This window comes from Cetorhinus maximus, chromosome 2 (genome assembly GCF_964194155.1).
Source record: "Cetorhinus maximus chromosome 2, sCetMax3.hap1.1, whole genome shotgun sequence".
NCBI classification, from domain to species: Eukaryota; Metazoa; Chordata; class Chondrichthyes; order Lamniformes; family Cetorhinidae; genus Cetorhinus; species Cetorhinus maximus.
Window position 1 is genome coordinate 43,008,382 of NC_135880.1, and position 21,853 is coordinate 43,030,234.

At 41.4% G+C, this 21,853-nt stretch overlaps 2 protein-coding genes across 2 annotated transcripts in view; one reads left to right on the plus strand and one right to left on the minus strand.

The window, feature by feature from the left end:
* The window catches only part of LOC144693852 (low-density lipoprotein receptor class A domain-containing protein 1-like), a 40,856-nt gene extending 31,096 nt beyond the window's left edge, over positions 1-9,760 (plus strand). The window contains exon 6 of the mRNA XM_078563963.1: positions 9,642-9,760. Coding sequence (XP_078420089.1) covers positions 9,642-9,709 — 68 coding nt within the window. The 3' untranslated portion in view covers positions 9,710-9,760. The remainder of the gene's footprint in view (positions 1-9,641) is intronic.
* Positions 5,928-18,659, minus strand: btf3 (basic transcription factor 3). The gene is made up of 6 exons (XM_078563977.1): positions 18,528-18,659; positions 17,107-17,175; positions 12,950-13,063; positions 9,288-9,489; positions 8,157-8,213; positions 5,928-7,739 (listed from the first exon to the last, which is right to left on the minus strand). The coding sequence occupies exons 2-6, from the start codon at positions 17,173-17,175 to the stop codon at positions 7,693-7,695; spliced, it is 489 nt and encodes a 162-aa protein (XP_078420103.1). The 5' UTR covers positions 18,528-18,659; the 3' UTR covers positions 5,928-7,692.
* Between the last annotated feature and the right edge of the window lie 3,194 nt (positions 18,660-21,853).

The window sequence follows — 21,853 nt, forward strand, 5'->3', positions numbered from 1 at the left end:
CCACTGTTGTACCTCAGTTATGCATCTCCCAGTTCCTCATCTTGGACTGAAGATAAACTCCTATAATACAACCAACCCCATCTCTGCTTTACAAGTTACTGCAGGTTTGCCAAGGTGTCATAACAGTAATTTCAGATTGTATTATTTTAAAATGGAGTCTGAATTGCACCTGAAAGTCCTGGTCCAATTGCCCCTCAGACTCTAACCTTCACTCACCAAACACACCCCATGTGCAACTGCATGGATACCTTATTAAAGTGAGATTATATATAAAGTCTTTCTTCCTGTTGCCATAATTTGACTTTATCATTGCATTTAGCCACACTTTGTGTTAACTGTTTCTTCCATTATAATTTTGTGCCTGCATTTAACATGAGTGATGCCTATTAAAACATGTCAACTGTAGTGACACAATCTGGCTGTTTAGTTACTTTGTGCCTGGTCTATGACCATCATCTCAAAATTTTCAAAGCCTCTGAAATTAATGCAAACAGAATCCTGCACTTAGTTTCAGCCTATTGTCTCATCTCTCGTGTCTAAATAAAAGCTTAAAAATTACATCCTGTTTGTTACTTTCAATTTGCAGCTCTTTGACCAATGCTGAGGTCTGTCCCTGTGCTGCACGAGATGCCATTTGCAATTTATGCAATATTTTTTATAATATCATGTGATGGCAGCATCACTGGTCTGACCCCAGATTGTGTCACATCCACCGACTGCACGAATACATTGAAGCAACACAGCTGTGAGCTGAACTGAGGCTTGTAATATTCAGATAACTGCTCATTAGGAATTCTCCAGCAAAAAGCCAAGCTTTTGTTTGCAGCACCTCCCAAACCCATGACTTCCAGCAACTAGGACAAGGACAGCAGGTACCTGATCACAGCATCACCTCCATGTAACTCACCAGTCACACACTGTCCTAACATAGACATGTCTCCATCGTTCCTTCATCATTGCTTGGTCAAAATTATGAACTCCCTACCTAACAGCATTGTGGGAGCACTTTCACATCAACTGCAGCAATTCAAGAGGGGGACAGGATTAAAGGCTGGCTTTGTCAGTGCCATCCATAACCTGAATAGCAATACATTTTAAAGACTACCTAGCTCATTAATACTCATGTGCGCTGAGCAGGGACACAAGAGAGCTCCTGCTCCATTGACCCCATTCCTACTGACCATCTGATCTCCCTTTCCAGCCCCATGTTAGCTAACATTAACAGTTCTCCTTCTTTGGTACTGGCCCCTTCAAATCTACTGTCATGACCCTCTCCTCAAAAAAAATTGACCCCTCCAGCTCAGCAAACTATCTCATTTTTTTTATTCATTCACAGAATGTGGGCTTCACTGGCTGGCCCTCATTTATTGCCCATCCCTATTTGCCCCTGAGAAGGTGGTGGTGAGCTGCCTTCTTGAACTGCTGAAGTCCACGTGGTGTAGGTACACCCACAGTGCTGTTAGGGTAGGGAGCTCCAGGGTTTGGACCCAGTGACAGTGAAGGAACAGTGATATATTTCCAAGTCAGGATGGTGAGTGACTTGGAAGGGAACTTCCAGGTGGTGGTGTTCCCATCTATCTGCTGCCCTTGTCCTTCTAGGAAGTAGTGGTTGTTGGTTTGGAAGGTACTGTCTAAGGAGCCTTGGTGAATCCCTGCAGTGCATCTTGAAGATGGTACACACTGCTGCTTCTGTGCGTTGGTGGTGCAGGGAGTGAATGTTTGTGGATGTGGTGCCAATCAAACGGGCTGCTTTTTTCTGGGCGGTGTCAAGCTTCCTGGGTGTTGTGGGAGCTGCACTCATCCAGGTAAGTGGAGAGTATTCCATCACACTCCTGACTTGTGCCTTGTAGATGGTGGACAGGCTTTGGGGAGTCAGGAGGTGAGTTACTCATCGCAGGATTCCTAGCCTCTGACCTGCTCTTGTATCCACAGTATTTATATGGCTAGTCCAGTTCAGTTTCTGGTCAATGGTAACCCCCAGGATTTTGATAGTGGGGGATTCAGCGATGGTAATGCCATTGAACATCAAGGGTGATGGTTAGATTCTCTCTTGTTGGAGATGCTCATTGCCTGGCACTTGCCAACCCAAGCCTGGATATTGTCCAGGTCTTGCTACATTTGGACATGGACTGTTTCAGTATCTGAGGAGGCACACATGGTGCTGAACATTGTTCAATCATCAGTGAACATCCCCACTTCTGATCCTATGATAGAGGGAAGGTCATTGATGAAGTAGCTGAAGATGGTTGGGCAGAGGACACTACCCTGAGGAACTCCTGCAGTGATGTCCTGGAGCTAAGGTGACTGAACTCCAACAACCACAACCATCTTCCTTTGTGCTAGGTATGACTCCAACCAGTGGAGAGGTTTCCCCCTGATTCCCATTGACTCCAGTTTTGCTCCGGTTCCTTGATGCCACACTCTGTCAAATGCAGCCATAATGTCAAAGGCTGTCACTCTCACCTCACCTCGGGAATTCAGCTCTTTTGTCCATGTTTGAACAAGGCTGTAATGAGGTCAGGAGCTGAGTGGCCATGGTGGAACCCAAACTGGATATCAGTGAGCAGGTTATTGCTAAGCAAGTGCCGCTTGATAGCATTGTTGATGACCCCTTACATTACCTACTGATATTCAAGAATGGACCGATGGGGCGATAATTGGCCAGGTTGGATTTGTCTTGCTTTTTGTGTACAGGACATACCTGGGCAATTTTCCACATAGCCAGGTAGATGCCAGTGTTGTCGCTGTACTGGAACAGCTTGGCTAGGAGCGCAGCAAGTTCCGGAGCACAAGACTTCAGTACTATTGCCAGAAAATAGTCAGGTCTTTCCAGTGCCTTCAGCTGTTTCTTGATATCACATGGAATGAATTGAATTGGCTGAAGACTGGCATCCGTGATGCTGGGGACCTCCGGAGGAGGCCAAGATGGATCATCCAATCTGCACTTCTGGCTGAAGATTGTAGCAAATGCTTCAGCCTTTTCTTTTGCACTGATGTGCTGTGCTCCCCCATCATTGAGGATGGGGATATTTGTGGAGCCTCCTCCTCCAGTGAGTTGGTTAAATGCCCACCATCATTCACAACTGGATGTGGCAAGACTGCAGAGCTTAGATCTGATCCGTTGGTTGTGGGATCACTTAGCCCTATCACTTGCTGCTTAAGCTGTTTGGCGCACAAGTAATTGTGTTACAGCTTCACCAGGTTGACAACTCACTTTTAGGTATGTCTGGTGCTGCTCCTGCACTCTTCATTGAACCAGGGTTGAGCCCCTGGCTTGATGGTAATGGTAGAGCAGGGGATATACTGGGCCATGAGATTAGATTGTGTTCGAGTACAATTCTGCTGCTGCTAATGGCCAACAGGGCGTCATGGGCGCCCAGTCTTGAGTTGCTAAATCTTGTTGAAATCTATCCCATTTAGCATGGTGATAGTACCACACAACATGGAGGGAATCCTCAATGTGAAGGCAGGACTTCGTCTCCACAAGGACTGTGCAGTGGTCACCCCTACTGATAATGTCATGGACAGATGCACCTGCAGCAGGCAGGTTGGTGAGGGAGGTCAAGTATGTTTTTCCCTTTTGGCTCCCACCACCACCATAAACCCAGTCTAGCAGTTATGTCCTTTAGGACTTAGCCAGCTCGGCGAGTAGTGGTACTACCGAGCCACTCTTGGTCATGGACATTGAGGTCCCCCAAAGCACATTCTGTGCCCTTGCCACCCTCAGCACTTCCTCAAAGTGCTTACATGGAGGAGTTTCAACAGTTGAGGGAGTGCAGTTTTGGGGAGTCAGCAGGTTTCCTTCCCCATGTCTGACCTGATACCACGAGACCTGGGGTCCGTAGTCAATGTTGAAGACTCCCAGGGCAACTCCATTCCGACTATATACTACTGGGCCACCATCTCTGCTGGGTACGTCCTGACCCACCGGCTGAGTTGTCATTTCTAGGTCTATGCCGGGTGATGCATCCAGTTTCATTCCTTTTTTCGGAGGGCATTTACATTGATGTAGACCAGGCATTAATGAACCAGATGGATTTTTTACAACAATGATCATTTTAATTCCAGATTTTTATTGAGTTCAAATTCCACCATCTGCTGCCGAGGTCCCACCCTGAGCATTACCCTGGGTCTCTGGATTACTAGTCCAGTGACAATACCACTATGCCACTGCCTCAACTTCCTGTTCCTTGTCAAAGCTCCTGAACATGCTGTCATCTCCCAAATCCATGCCCATCTTTCCTAGAGATTCATGTTCGAGTCCGACAATCAGATTTATGCCATCACTGTGCTGAGACAGCTACCAAAAGTCACAAATGATATGCTTAGTGATAAGCTCTCTCCATGACCCATCTGCAGCCTTTGACACTGTTTACACCATCCTGTAGCAATACATCTCCTCCGTCATACAGGAGGGTGGGACTGCACTAATGTGGTTGCGTTTTCATCTACACAGTTACAGCTAGTTACCTTCAATGGCTCCTCTTCCCTCTCACACCATTACTACTAGGGACCCCCATGGATCCATCCCTGCTGCTGCTGTAAACCCTCATTCTTTTTGACAGAGACTTAACTATTCCATTACTCCTGCCTGGTGTATAATCTTCCAGTCTCCATACAATTGAGCTCATTGAACACTCTGCTGCACATACTCTGACAAGTCCAATTCCCATTCACCCCTGTGCTTGATATAAATTGGGTCCCAGTTGAAAGACCCAAACACTGGCCTTCTCTGAAACTTTTCTCCTTTTAAGACATTCCTGAAAACCCAGCTGCATGAAAGACAACTACCTAACCACCAATTCTATTTGTTTCCATACAGATGTTACAAGAATTGCTGAACATTTCCTGCACTTGGTTTTAATTCCTGAAAGCCTACTTCTGACCAAGTCACCTTCCATAACATCACCCGTACATGGTTTGGTGTCCAATCTTGTTTGATAACACTTTGCTGTTAAAGGCACTATTACAAATGCAAATTGTAATATTCTTATGCAAGAAGTCATTTTGCAACCCGAGTATGCACCAGGGCCGGCTGCTACCAGGTTTCAAGAAAGTCAAAGTGGACCTTCAAACTTTAGCAGGGTTCAATATCAATTATGTTGAACCAGCAATGCTTTGAAAGTCCAGCTTAATACATTCCTGTAACTTTAATTTCAAGATTAGAAACATATAATGCTTATATTTGTGTGCTATCTTTTTCCTCATGAATTTTGTGGGCCTGGAGAAAAGGCTGTGCGCTTAGTGTGGTTCCCTCATTAGCACATTATCCATAGGCTCAACTGGATGTTATTAAAACTCAAAATAGTCAGCACATTACAGGACAGGAGCAGCCATTCTAAGCATTAATTCAAAAATCAAAATCAATTTAGATTGTTATTTAAAAACCAGTCAAATTTAAAGCTACCCAAGTTCTCTGTTTACAAGTGTATTTAGGCAAATTATTCAAGTCTTCTGTGGTGATCTGCCACAAGTGCAGATAAAAATACTATAAGTCTACTATCTGCAGATTCATCTAAATCTGTCCCAGGTCAGATACCTCACTACAGACAAGGGCTTGCAAAATGTACCTCAAATGTCCATAATTTGAACAATCTTATTCTGAATATCACTGAGAATGATAATCATTTACATATACTCTTTACTCAGTATGTAATGTCACTAAACATGTATAAGCTGTCAAAATACATGGAAGATTTGAGAAAGACATTATACAAGCCTTTTGTAAATAAAACTGGACAAAATTTTAAATTCCTATTTTGTACAATTTAATACTTTCAAGCACCATATTAACTCAAACTGTGCATTTAAGAAAAGGTGAGAAAATGCTTAGGATAAAGAATATTTTTATAGCTGCACTATAAAAACTATCACATGCATTTCTCTCATTCATCTGTTAAATGATTACATTTTGTGGGCTGCAAACAGATGTCCCAATACGTTTTTATTGCAGTGAACTTGACCGTATTTACTCTGTAAAGAGAAATAGCTGTTGTCATAGAATGGTAAATATTAAATTTACACTGTTTGAACTGAATGCCAAGTTATACAAAAGAACCCCTTTAGTATTACGTACCAAGTGAACACAAGATTCGCATGTATTTCCGGAAAAATGTGAACATTATATACACACAGAAAGCAGCTACTAATTGTCAGATATTCTAAAACATTAAAGGGCAACAGCTATATATAAAAGTTGGCAGCTCCTAGTCAGCCCTTATTACCAAGTTGTAAACATTAACAAATAATAGCTATTGGAATCTTTGAAACAGTTCATTTATGAAGAACTCCCTTTGATGCCACAAGTGGGCATCATTTTATTTCAAGATATTTCACTCAAGTATCACATCTGTATGTTTACTACTGCCATAAGGCCATCTACAGTTAACCATTCTATTTGGTCACTGGTACACTATTTCATGATACACTAAAAGGGAGTTACACACAATACAGTTGCTAAGAGATTGTTTGCAGTTAGTGCACAAAGCACAGTAATGTAAGCTGATTGATAAGGTTATCACAACTTTAAGCAAAATTCACTTGCTTTTAACCATCTGAATATGGTCAAAGTGCCTCACATCCCGTTTGCAATTACCTTCCCAAAGACATTGAAGAAAAATTGCAATGAAAAACTGGCGTGCCCTTTTTCAGTCTTTCCTGAAAGATTTTTCATTCCAAATATGAAGTATGCTTTCAGGAAATTGAAGTTTCACCCCTTATTGATCGACATTCAACATGTAGTAAAGTGAGTTAGGTTTTAGGGAGCAGAGAGCAAAGGAAACAGAGAACCACAACAGATTCAAAAGCTTAATCTGCATTATAATTCATGCAAGGTTGAGGAAAAAGAGAACACTGAATTTTACAACGTGTCTGTTCCACATTCCTTAAGCTGCTCTTATACTGTAACTACTTGATCAGACCCTCCTTTGGCTTCTGACAGCATTTTGAGTGGCACGCAGGAATACTGTATCAGGTTAGAGTGGAGCTATATTTAAAACATGAAAATAGCTTAAATTTTTAAACATTCGTGAATTATACTGGATCTGTTATTCTCAAAGCACAGTACAAATAAAAATCACTTGTTATACATCTACTTCAGTTTGTTAAATCCTGGTCATTTTGGGCTATGAATCCAGTAGTTTCCACTCCAATGATTTTTTAGTTCTCGATCCACTTAGGTCCACAGAGCAAATTACGAACAGGAATGCTAATATAAAGTCAATCAGCTACCCAAATCTGGATATCTGGCAGCAGATGTTTCAAACAGTTGACTGGTCATTTCTGTAGACATCTCAGAAATGTGAACCAAATCAAAAATTTAAGTACTTCCCACAAGTGGAAAAAATGCCAATTTTCTAGCTGTTTGTTTTACCCCAACATTTCTACAATCTGTAATTAAATAGACCAAAATAGACACTTCTCTCCTTTATTTCCAATCCAGTGCTAGATTCAGTTCAGACTTATTTCATTTTAACCAGGCTGCAAAGTTAGTAAACATTCCATTTGCACGACTCAGCATTAGAAGAGCTGCCATGGTAAACAAAAATAGGATAATTCTGCCACCATATGATTGCAAAACCATGAAATACCATAACAGTACAAAAATGCAAGATTACAAAAGAAAAAGAACTAATACAAAGGGCAGCTCCCCAAAGCCATTTCAAGTTCGTGTCTTCAGGTGTCAGCTTCTGTTCAACTTGCTTCATTCTTTGAAGCCTCATCAAAATTTTCAACAAGATCTGTAAGAAATAAAAATCAGCAGTTAGGTAATAGAAACCTAGCACTGTACCAGCCACATGGATTCTTCGCTTTCAGTCACCTTTAAGTATGAACGCTATTGAAACATTAAGTACATCCGCTTATCCAAATTTTGTCCTACTTAATGTACCAAATATGAAATGCTGTACTTTAGCACTTTTCAATTTATTTTTTAATATTTTAATGCTATTATTTAGGATATTTTGCAGACAGTGCTATGGTAGAATTCAAATACATTTATGGGGCACATGTAAGCTGCAGAACCATACTAGACTGTAGTAGGCAAAAGTACTTCTGTTTTTCCAACAATGAACACCACATTTGAGATAGCATTTCTTGATATGGCTCTTGTGGCTTCGCTTCATTGACACCAATTTGAAAACTCAATTTTAAATTACCTGGAACTTCATCATCATCCTCTTCACCAGAAGCAAGTGGTGCTTTGCTGTCCACAGCTGCAAACAAAATAATTCATTTGGTGAAAAACTATCAAGTCAATCACAATTCAGTTATTTAAGTTAAACTCTCATTTAGCAGATAGGTAATCACTAAAGTGCAACCTAAATTTGCTAGATGCTAAAATGTATAGACACAGAATCATACAAAGAGGGGACATCAGGTCCTTCATGCCTGTGCTGCCTCTTTGAAAGACCTACCTAATCAGCCTCACTCCCCTGCTCTTCCCCATCGCCCTGCAACATTTTCCATTTTAAATATTAATTCAGCTTTATTTTGAAGGGTGCTACTGAATCTGCTCCCACAACCCTTTCAGGCAATGCTATCCAGATTCTGCTTTATATAAAAAAGTTCTCATCTCCCCTCTGGTTCTTTTGCCAATTATCTTAAATCTGTGTCCTCTGATTACTTACTGACCTTCCTGCCAGTAGAAAGTTTTCCCCAATTTACTCGACCAAAACCCTTCAGAATTTTAACCCTTAACAAATCTCTCCTTGGCCTTCTCTGCTTGAAGGGAACAATTTCAGCTTCTACAATCTCCCCACAGTCCTGGTAATATGGTTTATTTTGCCACAACCAATTCAACAGCAAAAGAGACCACAGGAACTTGGGAACTTTTCTTTATATAAAACAGGTTATAGCTTACTTATAAGTATGTTGGCAAATGCAGCATGCACTTGGAAAAATCCAACAAAAGGGAAATAAATGAATGGCTAGATGATCTGTTTGTATGATGATGTTTCTTCTCTTCATTGAAGAATCCTACTGAATTTGTGTATTTTACTGGCAGCAGGTAGGTAAAACCCCAGTCTAGCATCACTGACAAAAACAATGCAGCACTCCTTTAGTAGCCCACTGAAGGGCCAGTCTAGTTTTGTTTTCAAGTTCATAGTGACTCAAGGGGCAAGGCTGCTCAGTCAACCGTGCCACGATAACAATAGTACATTTCATAATGGAGAGATTTCTGGCAACTCAGGAAAAGTATGTACTTCGACATCGAATTTTAACAAAGTGTATCATACTTTAAGAACATTCATGAGGAGTTACAAACACAATGAGATCAGTATACTAACGTTGTTTAGGCAGCGACTCCGCCAGCCGCCTCAAGCTGGTCAGACTATCTGCTCCAAGTTGATTCAGGATACTGGGCAACATCTCAGTCAGCTGCTTAGTCTCTGCATGTCCTGTGATTGTAAATGTATTAGCAGCAAGTGAAGCCTGAACTTTAGGATTATTGAAATGGATGACTGTTCCCTGGTTTGTGAACATGTTCACCTGCAAGAGAGTTAAAACACTTAATTACAAGAATGTCGCACTGAAAAAAACAAAAATGCTTTTAGTTATACAATGCAACAATGGCCCAAATAAGTGGTGAAGCTGTGGCTTATGCTGCTGATTGCATTTAACACATTGTTACTTTCTCGTAGGCTGCAGCAGGGACTTGCTCTCCTGGCTGCAGTGTGGATCCATCAGTGACATGAACAGGGAGTCCTAGAGTCGTGCCCCCACTTCATGAGTTGAAGATCTCCTTGAGATCTGCCTTCAGCCCAATGACAGGTAAGTGTTTTTAATTTTGCCTTCAATCATTTTCAATTCTAGATAACGCCCCCAACCCACTTCTTGCTCACCAACCCCAGCTCACCCTAACATCACCAACTGCTCAGGCATTGGCTGGGTCTAAGGGTGTGAGGAGGCTGTGAGCATAGTCAGGGAGTGGGGTGTAAGGAGACAGATATGCTTTGCTACTCCTACTGATTTAAAGGATGGTGCTCCTAAGCAGATATTACACCTGCTAGGAGCAGCCCTAAATAAATCAGTGCAAAAAGTAGTGTAAGTACAGGGCAAATAGTGGAAATTTTCATGCTCAGGTGCAACACAACTTCCCAATTTGAGCCAAGTGGGCTCCTCTGAACTTGTGGTGCTGCTTCAGTCCCCAGTAGCAGCAAACATCTCAACATTTACCACAATTGGGACAAGGCTTCGTACAAAGGCCAAAGAATTTCACAATTATCGATGGCTGTAGGAACATCTTGATTCAATTTTGGGTTATAAAATTTCCATTGTAACTCCTCAACAACAATTTCAATTGTACTTCTATATTGTCAATTGTCATCAGTTTCTAATGAAACCTCCATTTTCTTTATTGTTCCCAAAATCAGAAGTGATGCCAATTAGATTATAACTATAGTAGGAACAATGACTGTAAAATGAGGACAAAAATGAGGAAACAATTTTCATCGTATAGCTGCTATATCCATTGTCTGATAATGAAGCCTTTCTCAAAGCACATTTAAGCATTTAAAGCTAATTGCTAATAAAAATCGTACATATGACTCCCATCTCACATTAAGGCAATACTATTAAAATTTAAGTATTTAAAATTTCAGATGATTCAAGTTCAAGATGAGTTAATTATGAATGCATTTTAGAACAGAAACAGGAAATTCGCCCAACTGATCTGTATTGGTATTAAGCCTCCTCTGATCCTACTTCATCCATTCATCCATGCTGCTACTCCTTTCTCCCTCATTTTAAAAAATTCATTCATGGGGTGTGGGCTTCGCTGGCTGAGCCAGCATTTATTGCCCATCCCTAGTTGCCCTTGAGAAGGTGGTGGTGAGCTGCCTTCTTGAACCGCTGCAGTCCATATGGTGTGGGTATACCCACACTGCTGTTAGGAAGGGTGAAAGAACGGCAATACATTTTCAAGTCAGGATGGTGAGTGACTTGGAGGGCAACTTCTAGGTAGTGGTTTGCCCATCTATCTGCTGCTCGTCCTTCTAGATGGTAGTGGCCGTGGGTTTGGATGGTGCTGTTGAAGGAGCCTTGGTGAATTCCTGCAGTACATCTTCTAGATGGTACACACTGCTGCTATTGTCCATCGATGGCGGAGGGAGTGAATGTTTGTGGATGTGGTGCCAATTAAGTGGGCTGCTTTGTCCTGGATGGTGTCAAGCTTCTTGTGTTATGGAAGCTGCACTCATCCAGGCGAGTGGGAAGTATTCTATCACACTCCTGACTTGTGGACAGGCTTTGGGGAATCAGGAGGTGGGTTACTCATCATGTTATTCCTAGCCTCTGACCTGCTCTTGTAGCCACAGTATTTACATGGCTAGTCCAGTTCAGTTTCTGGTCAATGGTAACCCCCCAGGCTGTTGATAGCGGGAGAATGCCATTGAACATAAAGGGGCGATGGTTGGATTCTCTCTTGTTGGAGATGGTCATTGCCTGACACTTGTGTGGTTCGAATGTTACTTGCCACTTGCCAATATTGTCCAGGTCTTGCTGCATTTGGACATAGACTGCTTCAGTATCTGAGTTGTCGCAAATGGTGAAATTTGTGCAATCATCAGCAAACATCCCCATTTCTGACCTTATGATGGAAGGAAGGTCATTGTTGAAGCAGCTGAAGATGATGGTTGGGCCGAGGACACTACCCTGAAGAACTCCTGTAGTGAATTCCACATTCTTGGGGGAGATGGTGGCATAGTGGTAATGTCACTGGACTCGTAATCCAGAGGCCCAAGCTAATGCACTGGGAGCATGGATTCAAATCCCACCATGGCAGCTGATGGAATTTAAATTCACTTAATAAACCTGGAACATAAAGCTGGTCTCAGTAACAGTAACCATGAAAGTATCATCAATTGTCATAAAAATTCATCTGGTTCACTAATGCCCTTCAGGGAAGGAAATCTGCCATCCTTACCTGGTCTGGCTTACATGTGACTCCAGAGCCACAGCAATGTGGTTGACTCTTAACTGCCCTCTGAAATGGCCTAGCAAGCCACTCAGTTCAAAGGCAGTTAGGGATGAGCAACAAATGCTGGCCATACTACATTCTATGAAAAAATAATCTTTTGGGTAAAAAATGTTTCTCCTGAAATCTTTTACTGTATTTGTAAGTGACATCTTATATTGATGATCCTAATTTTGGACTCCCCACAAGTGGAACGGTCATCTTTACGCCTATCAAACCCATTCAAAATATTTTAATTAATTTTAACCATAACATTGTGTCTCCAATTCATCCTGCAATCTTTGCAGCTGTTAGCAAAACTCCACTCACTGCCCATACTTTTGTCAAGCATCTACAACTGGTGGAGAGATACCTCCAGACAATCACTGGGCAGAATTCAATGCAACCACCTAGGAATGCAGACTGATTTACACATCAAATCACTAAATTCACTCAGTGGATGTATCAGCTGATTCCTCAATAACAATTATTGTAATGCATGTCTCCTTTAGTGCAATACTATTCAACATCCTGCTCTCTAATGCTAAAATAAAGACAATTTTAAGAGCCCAATTTCCCTTTACCAGGTTCATCGATGTCTCAAAAGTATGGAATTAAGTATTTAATTTTAAAACAAAAGGTTTTAACCAGGGCATTTGCTGGTAAACATCGAGCAGCTTGAATTATTAAACCATGCCAGCATTAACCAAGCTATTTCAATTGTGTGCATATTAAAATCAATCTAGTCCCCACAATACCACCTGTACACAATGCTCAAAAACCAGAGAGGTGGTAAGAAAGAAGAGGAAAGAGAAATAATACAAAAAATAAAATCGGCATCATTTCATCTTCAGAATACACAATGATTTACAGCATTAGTTTTTAGAGGCAGTGGAACAATAATCTGATTTAGAGGGGAATACAAAGTTCGAACATGTATCATCCAGTCCAATCAATTGAAGATCACGTGATATGCAAATATATTTTTGTAAATACCTCTTCAATACCAGAAATATTATTCACACCAAGTTTCTTTAAAGAGAATTGGAGTTTTTTGTCATCTGCTGTTGCTGTTCTGTGGACAACCTTCTTCTTTCTGCGGGCAGTACCCTGGGTACAAAAACAGAAAAGAAAATTACATGATGCCTAATTCAACATTTAAAATTGCTAAATTCAGGCAATAACTACTAAAATATTGCACCTTTTTATTTTCTGAAAATGAACTCCAAATTCCAAACATGTACACCATGAACCGGGCCAAATAACTTTCTTACACCCAGGCTGTGAGTGGCATTTAAAGTGCTGCATTTGTCAGATCAAGCATGAGTGTAGAAATAGAAAGTGAAACAACTTTGAGGCACCCACTCATGCTCTCAAGTTTTACCTACGGACCTAGAGCAATATAAATTATAGAGAAAGTCTGAACCTCACGGGCCCAAGGTGGACATGAATACTTCATTGTACAAACAGACAAAGATCAAACAAAGACTTAGGAATGAGAAAAGATATCCACTGCTGGTTCTATTATTCTTAGAGAGGACACCATTTTGGTTGTATTATAATTCAGTTTCGGCACCCTTCTGCTCCACATAGACTCCCACAATCTCACCTTCACCCCAAAGAGCGACAAGAACAAGATTCTCAATTTTCTCTTTCGTTCTGAGAGTCATACGAACTCGAAACATTACTCTGTCTTCCTCTCCACAGATGCTGAGTTTTTCCAGCAATTTTTGTTTTTGTTTCAGGTTTCCAGCATCCGCAGTATTTTGCTTTTTTCTCAATTTGCTCAGTGTACAATGAAGGTATACTTAAGCAAAATTAACTTGTCTTGCTTGGGGTGCATGGTCTGTCTACCCAATCTGTGGAGGTGCTGGCCCACAACTTCCAATCTCCGGGGGAAAGTGGGTGTGTGTGTGTGTTAGGCCCGGGAGGCAACCCAGAAGATGCATAGAACCGCCCCTCCCCCACCCCACCCGGAAGTCTCCGTGCAAGGACTGCACGGCAATTGCCTGTAAAGTTCAAACTTCTTATGGAAGGTTTAAAACCACTTCTAACTCCTGGGTAACTATATTACTGGCACATGCCATTGGGACACCCCCCCCCAACCTCCCAGCTGTGATTGCCACTCCTCAGAAGTTCTGGCCCACTGTTCAGTTCATTTTTGCAACATAAACAACAGTGAAATTTCCTCACCTTGCCCTGGTTGAAGCTCTTTTACATTGGGTACAAGAGTTCACAACACACTAATTCATTCTGCTTTCCTGTCAGTTAATACACAGGATATAACAAAATAATCAACCTCTCTCTGCTACACTATGACAACTGACAACAGAAGCAGAAATGGCACAATAGACTAATGAAAACAGTCAACTGTTCCTAATATTTGCTTTTTATGTATGTTTTTGACAGCTGAATAACTTGCACATATTACATATTAAAGATGTATATACGACATTCATTTATAAAGCAGCATCTAGTCTAAAACCATCGGCTAGAACAGTGTTGACTAATATACTGGCCGCTAACAACTAATTGAAAATCCAGATACAGCTATGCAGCTCGATTAGTAAATACAGAATGAGTAATAGAATGGCTGTTAGGCATATAATGTTAATGCATGCATTCTCATGTTGCATGCTTGCACACTTTAAACCTTTTTGTTCGTGTTGGCAAAGGTATGTTTTATTGCCTTGGTTACTGAATGGTGGTAATTAATACACAAAGTATCTATACACGTGAAGTACATTTATCTGTATTGTGATAGGCATTTTCTATTAAATTAATACATGCAGTTAAATGACATAGCCACACCTGCGAGGAGTTAATTTCTTTTGTACAACTGTAACCAGACATTTCTAAACAATAATTGTATGCAAAACTGCAGAAGCTTTCATGAAGTTAGACAAGTATTCTTTATTGCATACTTAATTTTCATGGGATCATCTGAAAATTCAATTTCATTAGTGTAGGAAGTGGAACGATTCAACCCCCAAACTTCAGAAGATTGAACAGAAACCTTCTCTTTTATCTAGGGCACCAGTGTTGCCAAATATCTCAATACTGAAAGATACTGGATCAAAAAGCTGTGTGCCCAAACTAGTCCATTGTAACATTAAGCAATGGATATTTCATTGTTATGTGAAAGTTATAGCAACTATTTTGAAGAATATTTAAGTTGCAAGAGGTATCATCTTAATCGTTAGCATCACCAAGGTGGACAAGCCAGAATCTTTCATACACTTAACATCTAAGCAGAAGCTACATCAGTTATCATTAGCAGTTACGCTACTTGCATGACAGCACAAAGCATGCATGTATCAACAGTTCTTCCTCTGACAAGACTAAGGTGAACATATGATTGCAGTAGCATTCTTCTAAACTTTTCTGTCAAGTTTAACAGGATTACTGCACTGAAAATTCTCTCCCCTTATTCTCCCTGTGTCACTATCAAACAGTGTCATACCTCCCAATCCACCTCCTGTTGCGCTAAAGTAAGATCACTTGTCTCAATGAGACTCGAGGCAGAGCAGCGACAATAGCACAAAGCTGCATGCTATAATTTTGCACCTAATAGGATGTTTTGCAATTTTTAAAGTTACTCCATTTAAGACTAAGGTTCTGACTAAGTACCACCATGAACCAAGTCATAGCAAAGCAGTGAATATAGTATTAACTTTTTGTATGCTAGCATGTTACATACAATACCATAGATATATCTTCCAATCCAAATTTCATCTATTTGTTTCTAAGATAATTCTACCAGGCTAGAAAATTAAGAAAAACTGTGGAATTATGTAACCTCATCTAGCTATGTAAAATTTTAGAATAATACTGATTCATATTCATATAAACTCATTGACTGCGCATCAAAATGCTTGTTCTTTTCACTGCTATAAATAATTTCAAGATCATGTTGACTTAAACCAATCACTACTCTCCCAAACAAATGCTCTGGGTAAGCAATATTTCAGGTCAGATCAGATCACAGACTATCCAGACACAAAAAATGTGAATTAGATCTGTCTAAATAAACCTACTGTGCTACTTCTTGGAACTCTGGAGGAGATTGAATACAAACAAACCTTTTGCTGGAGGTCAACAACAGAATGCTAACCTGTTTTTTTATTACTAGATGTTGAAAACTGAACATGCTATATATTTCCAGCATATTCCGTTTTTATTTCTCTAAGCTCACACCAAGTCCTGTTCACCTAAATGCTTATGTGATTGCTGAACGACATTGGCTTCCAGTCCAGCAACACCTGTTTTAAAATTCTCATTTTTAAAATTCAAATCCCTTGAAAGTCTTACCCTTGTGTACCTTCCCCGCCCCTATGAGATCTCTATGCTCCTCAATTTCTGACCTTGTCTGCATCACTGATTTCCATTTACCATCCACTGGCAGCTCTACTTTCAACTGCCTCAGCCTAAGTTCTGGAATTCCCTGCCTACACCTCGCTATCCTCCTTTAACATGTTCCTCAAAGTCTATCTCGGGCCAAGTTTTTGGCCATTGTCCTAATATCTCCAATTTAGACCTGGTGCTAATTTTTGTCTGATTACACTTCTGTGAATTAGCTCTGGGCATTTTACAATGTTAAAAGCACCACATAAATGCAAGCTGTTCATTATCATAGAATGATTACAGCACAGGAGGCCATTTGGCTCATTGTGTCCGTGTTGGCTCTCTGCAAGAGCAACTCACCTAGTCCCACTACCCTGCCCTTTCCCCATAGCCCTGCAAATTCCTTCTCTTCAGGTTCAATTCCAATTCCAATTCCGTTTTGAAAGCCACCACTGACCTTGCCTCCACCACACTCAGGCAGTGCTTTCCAAATTCTTACCGCCCACTGCACAGAATGTTTTCCCTCATGTCACCAATGGTTCTTTTGCCAATCACTTTAAATCTATTTCTTTTGGTCCTTGGCCATTCCACTAACAGGACAGTTTCTCTCTCTATCTACTCTGCCCAGCCCCACATGATTGTAAATACCTCCATCAAATCTTCTCTCGACCATCTCTTCTCCAAGAAACAACTCAATTTCTCCCATCTACCAACATAACTGAGATCCCTCATCCCTGCACAGGTTTCTTAATCATTCCAAAAAAATCCAAGTTAGGCTGAAATGAAAACCTTATTTGGAAATTGCTTACCTTTCCACCAATGCGCACTTGTGCTTGCAGCTTGGCTAGTTTTTCTTGATTCATTATTATTTCTTTCATCTGAAATGACAATTACATAGTCTAAAAAATACATTCAAAAACATTCACATTGCTACAAACTTCCACTTTAAGTTCACCTCATGCTTGGACAAGGACTAAGTTTTCAGATTCAAATTGAAATCCAGAACAAGCAAAGCATGTTAAAACAAGTACAGATTACACTGTTCCTGGGACAAAGACACTAAGGGCGGTGTCAATCAGTTAAACACTACCAGGCCAGTTGTTCTGAATTCAGAAATAGCATATATACAGTTGAGTAAGGGAGCAGTCATATCAGATTTCTGCCAAGTTATCTTACTTTCTCAACTTTAATGTTTGAATATTAAAATGTTCAAACACACACATGATTAAGTAGATAACTAACCATAATCATTTTCTTGCCACCTCATTACACCATTTGAAACCAAACGCCCATAAAATCAAAATTCAGATCAAGTTCAAACATTAGGTTTAAAGTGCATATAAAATTAGAATAGATTAAACTGACGATAAATATTACATATTATAAAACAAATGTTACACTAATACTGTGCGAAGCTATTAAACTTACACGAAGACTGTTTCAGAAAATGTTAGATTACATCAAATTAGTGCACTTGCTGCTTTCATCAATGCATACAATTAATTTACGCAAAGACAGATATCACAGAAAAGCAGAACATATACAAAATATTATCCAATAAGAACTTGTGTAAATTCAACTTGTTCGTGACAGGATAGGATTTAATCGATAATTCAATCAGAAAAACGAGTAGATATAATCCGAGATAGAGTTGGCTCCGACCCCCACCTGACAACGGCCTCATGATCGTTGGGCGACGGGGAAAGAGAATTTAACACCACAAAAAACGGTTGGGAAGTTACTAAAACGACAGCTAAAATTGCATCATGCAGCAAAATACAGAAGTGCAATTTCCATAGTTTTCAGGGAGGGAGCAACTTAGGCAGAATTACGTTAAAATCAGTCAAACAACTTGAGGAGGATATGAAATTCGCCCCACTGCTAGTGTGCATTAAAAGCCTCTGCTTAGGCCGAACAGAAACCTCCCATTGACGAAGCCCCGCTCTCCACAGCGAGTGCGGACCCGATCCCCACCCAGGCCTCAGAGCGGATGGAGATCGGGCCTCGAGCTGTGGGGGTACCGATACTGAAGCCGGGTGCTGGCGGTGGGTTGGGGGGAGGGGGGGCGAAGGAGAGGCTCCCGCAGCGAGCGGCGACTCTGCACCATCCCATCGCAGCCCTGGGCCGCGGCACCCAGTGGGGGGACGGGGACCGGGATCAGCCCCGGGCCGGTCACAGCGGCTGGCTGAGGGGTAGATACTGATTCCCTCCCTCTCTCCAGCTGAGTTACCTTGAGTGTGGGTCTGAGTGTCCGGGCCCTTCCTGCCTGGCCGGTTACCGAGCTGCGAGAATCAAGACACACGAGGCGGCCAAGACACACAAGATGGCGGCCAGAGGGAGATGCGGATGTGACGACACAGCACCTGACCCCCGCGGTGGGGCAGGGACCGGAAGAACAGGAGGAGGCCATTGGGCCTATCGAGTCCTCTCCACCATTCAATAGCGTTGCCAACCTGTCAGGATTGGCCTGGAGTCCCCAGGAATTGAAGATCAGTCTCCAGGACACGGCACTGGGGAAAAATCTCAAGGGGGATATTAAAACAGGGACATCGTAGATCGAAGGATCAAGATGTAGAATCAGTTTGGGTGGAGCTAAGAAACAGCAAAAGGCAGCAAACATTGGTGGGAGTTGTTTATAGGCCACCAAGCAGCAGTGGCAATATTAGGCATGATACAAATCAGGAAATTGGAGATATGTAATGTGGGTAATACAGAAATAATGGACAACTTCAATTTACACATAGATTGGGTAAACCCAATCAGCACTAATACTGTAGAGGATGAATTCCTGGAGTGTGGTCTTTAGGTATGTGAAAAGGAAAAGATTATCCAGGACAAATGTGGACAAAGGTGGAGTCAGGAGAATTTGCAGTGGAGAACAGGGAAATGGCAGCGGAACTAAACAATTACTTTCCATCTGTCTTCAAGAAGATACAGACAATCTCCCCGAAATACTAGGCAATCAAGGGACGTGTGAAACTGAGGCCCTGAAATAAATTAATATTAATAAGGAGGTAGTACTTGAAAGGTTAACTGGATTGAAGGTTGATAAATCCCCTGGACCAGATGAGCTACATCCAGAGTGCTGAAGGAGTTGGCTATAGAGATAGTGGATGCATTGGTGGTTATCTTTCAAAATTCTATAGATTCTGGAAAGGTTCCTGCAGACTGGAAAGTAGCAAATCCAACCCCACTATTTAAGAATGGAGGGAGAGGGAGATTGGAGAACTACAGACCTGTTAGTTTGACCTCCGTAGTGGGGAAAAGGTTAGAATCTATTATAAAGGATGCGATAACTGGACACTTAGAAAGTAATGGTAAAATTGGGCAAAATCAACATGTATTTATGAAAAGGAAATTGTGTTTGACAAACCTGTTGGAGTTTTTTGAGGCTGTTACTTTGTAGCATAGATAAAGAAGAACCAGTGGATGTGTATTTGGATTTTCAGAATGCTTTTGATAAGGTGCTACACAGGAGGTTAGTAAACAAAATTAGAGTGCATGGGATTAGGGGTAATGTACCAGTATGAATTGAGAATTGGCTAACAGACAGAAAGCAGAGAGTAGGAATAAATGGGTCATTCTCAGGATGGCAGGCTGTTAGTATTGGGGTAACAGAAGGATCAGTGCTAGGGTCACAGCTGTTTGCAATGTACTTAAATGATTTGGATATGGGTACCAATTGTAATATTTCCAAATTTGCTGATGACACAAAACTAAGTGGGAATGTAAATTGTGAGGAGGATGCTAGGAGGTTTCAAGCAGACTTGGACAGGCTAAGTGATGGACAAGAACATGGCCGATGGAATATAATGTGAATAAGTGTGAAGTTATCCACTGCGGTAGAAAAAACAGAAAGACAGAATATTTCTTAAACAGTGAGAGGTTGGGAAGTGCTGGTGTCCAAAGGGACCTGGGTGTCCTTGTTCATGAGTCACCAAAAGCTAACATGCTGGTGCAACAATCAATAAAGAAGGCAAATGGCATGTTGGCCTTCATTGCAAGGGGGTTTTAATACAGAAGTAAAGGTGTCTTGCTACAATTGTATACAGCCTTGGTGAGACAGCACCTGGAGTATTGTGTACAGTTTTGGTCACCTTATCCAAGGAAGGATATACTTGCCATAGAGGAAGGTTCACCAGATTAATCCTGGGATGGTGGGATTGTTTTATGAGGTGAGATTGAGGAAACTGGGCCTGTATTCTCTAGAGTTTCAAAGAATGAGAGGTGATCTCATTGAGACTTACAACATTCTTACAGGGTGTGATAGGGTGGATGTAGATAGGATGTTTTCCCTGGCTGGTGAGTCTAGAACCAGGGGACATTATCTCAGATAAGGGGTGGGCCATTTAAGACTGAGATGTGGAGCAATTTCTTCATTCAGAGGGTGGCGAATTTTTGGAACTCTCTACCCCAGAGGATGTGGAAGCTGAACCATTGAGCATGTTCAAGACAGAAATCGATAGATTTCTGGAGACTAATAACACCAAGGGTTATGGAAATCGCACGGGAAAGTGGCATTGTGGTAGATAATCAATCATGATCTAATTAAATGGCGGAGCAGGCTTGACAAGCTGAATGGCCTACCCCGAAAAAGGATTGTTTTTTTGTGTCATTTTCTACCAGATATTAAAATATTGAAAATGGGGAGAAAAAGGCTGTTTCCAATTGGGTACTAAGTCATAATATAATAAAAGCAAAATACTGCGGATGCTGGAAATCAAATAAAACATGAAAATGCTGGAAAAACTCAGCAGGTCTGGTAGCATCTGTGGAGAGAGAAACAGAGTTAACATTTTGAGTGCGTATGACTGTTCAAAGCCAAAGAGAGGTAGAAATGTGATGGATTTTATACTGTTTAGGAGGGGGTGGAGCAGATGGAGCAAAATAGAAGGTCAGAGATAGGTGGGAGCTCATGAGAAATTGGGCAAAGATGTCATGTACACAAGACAAAGGGTGTGTTAATGGTAGTGCTAAAGACTAAAGAAGTGCTGATAGTGACATAAAGGTGAGATAGCAGAAGGTGTTCATAGCAGAACAAGGGTCAGTGCTCTGTGAAAGCAAAACATAAGAACAAGTGACAGATGGCCCTGTGGGAGGGTTGGAGAAAAAAATTTGGATAAAAAAAGTGTCAAGATGGAGGGGAGAGTTCACGGTCTGAAGTTGTTGAACTCGATGTTAAGTCGGGAAGGCTGTAAAGTGCCTAATCGGAAGATGAGGTGCAGTTCCTCCAGTTTGTGTTGGGCTTCACGGGAACATTGCAGTAGGCCAAGGATGGAACATGTGGGCCTGGGAGCAAGATGGTGTATTGAAATGGCAAGTGACAGGAAGGTCTGGGTCATGCTTGCACACTGAGCAAAGGTGTTCCGCAAAGCGGTCACCCAGCCTGCGTTTAGTCTCCCCAATGTGGAGGAGACCGTATTGGGAGCGACGAATAGTACAGTAGACCAAATTGTAGGAGGTGCAAGTGAAGCGCTACTTCACCTGAAAGGAGTGTTTGGGGCCTTGGACGGTGAGGAGGGAGCAGGTAAAGGGACAGGTATTGCGCCTTCTGCG

What these genes read in the sequence shown, in the direction of transcription:
- btf3 (XM_078563977.1), bottom strand. Translation starts at nt 17,175, where the DNA reads ATGAAAGAAATAATAATGAATCAAGAAAAACTAGCCAAGCTGCAAGCA. An exon ending in ATATTTCTGGTATTGAAGAG is followed by an intron (nt 9,490 to 12,949) that starts GTATTTACAAAA and finishes ACTCTCTTGCAG; the next exon opens with GTGAACATGTTCACAAACCA. An exon ending in GGATGATGATGAAGTTCCAG is followed by an intron (nt 7,740 to 8,156) that starts GTAATTTAAAAT and finishes TATTTCTTACAG; the next exon opens with ATCTTGTTGAAAATTTTGAT.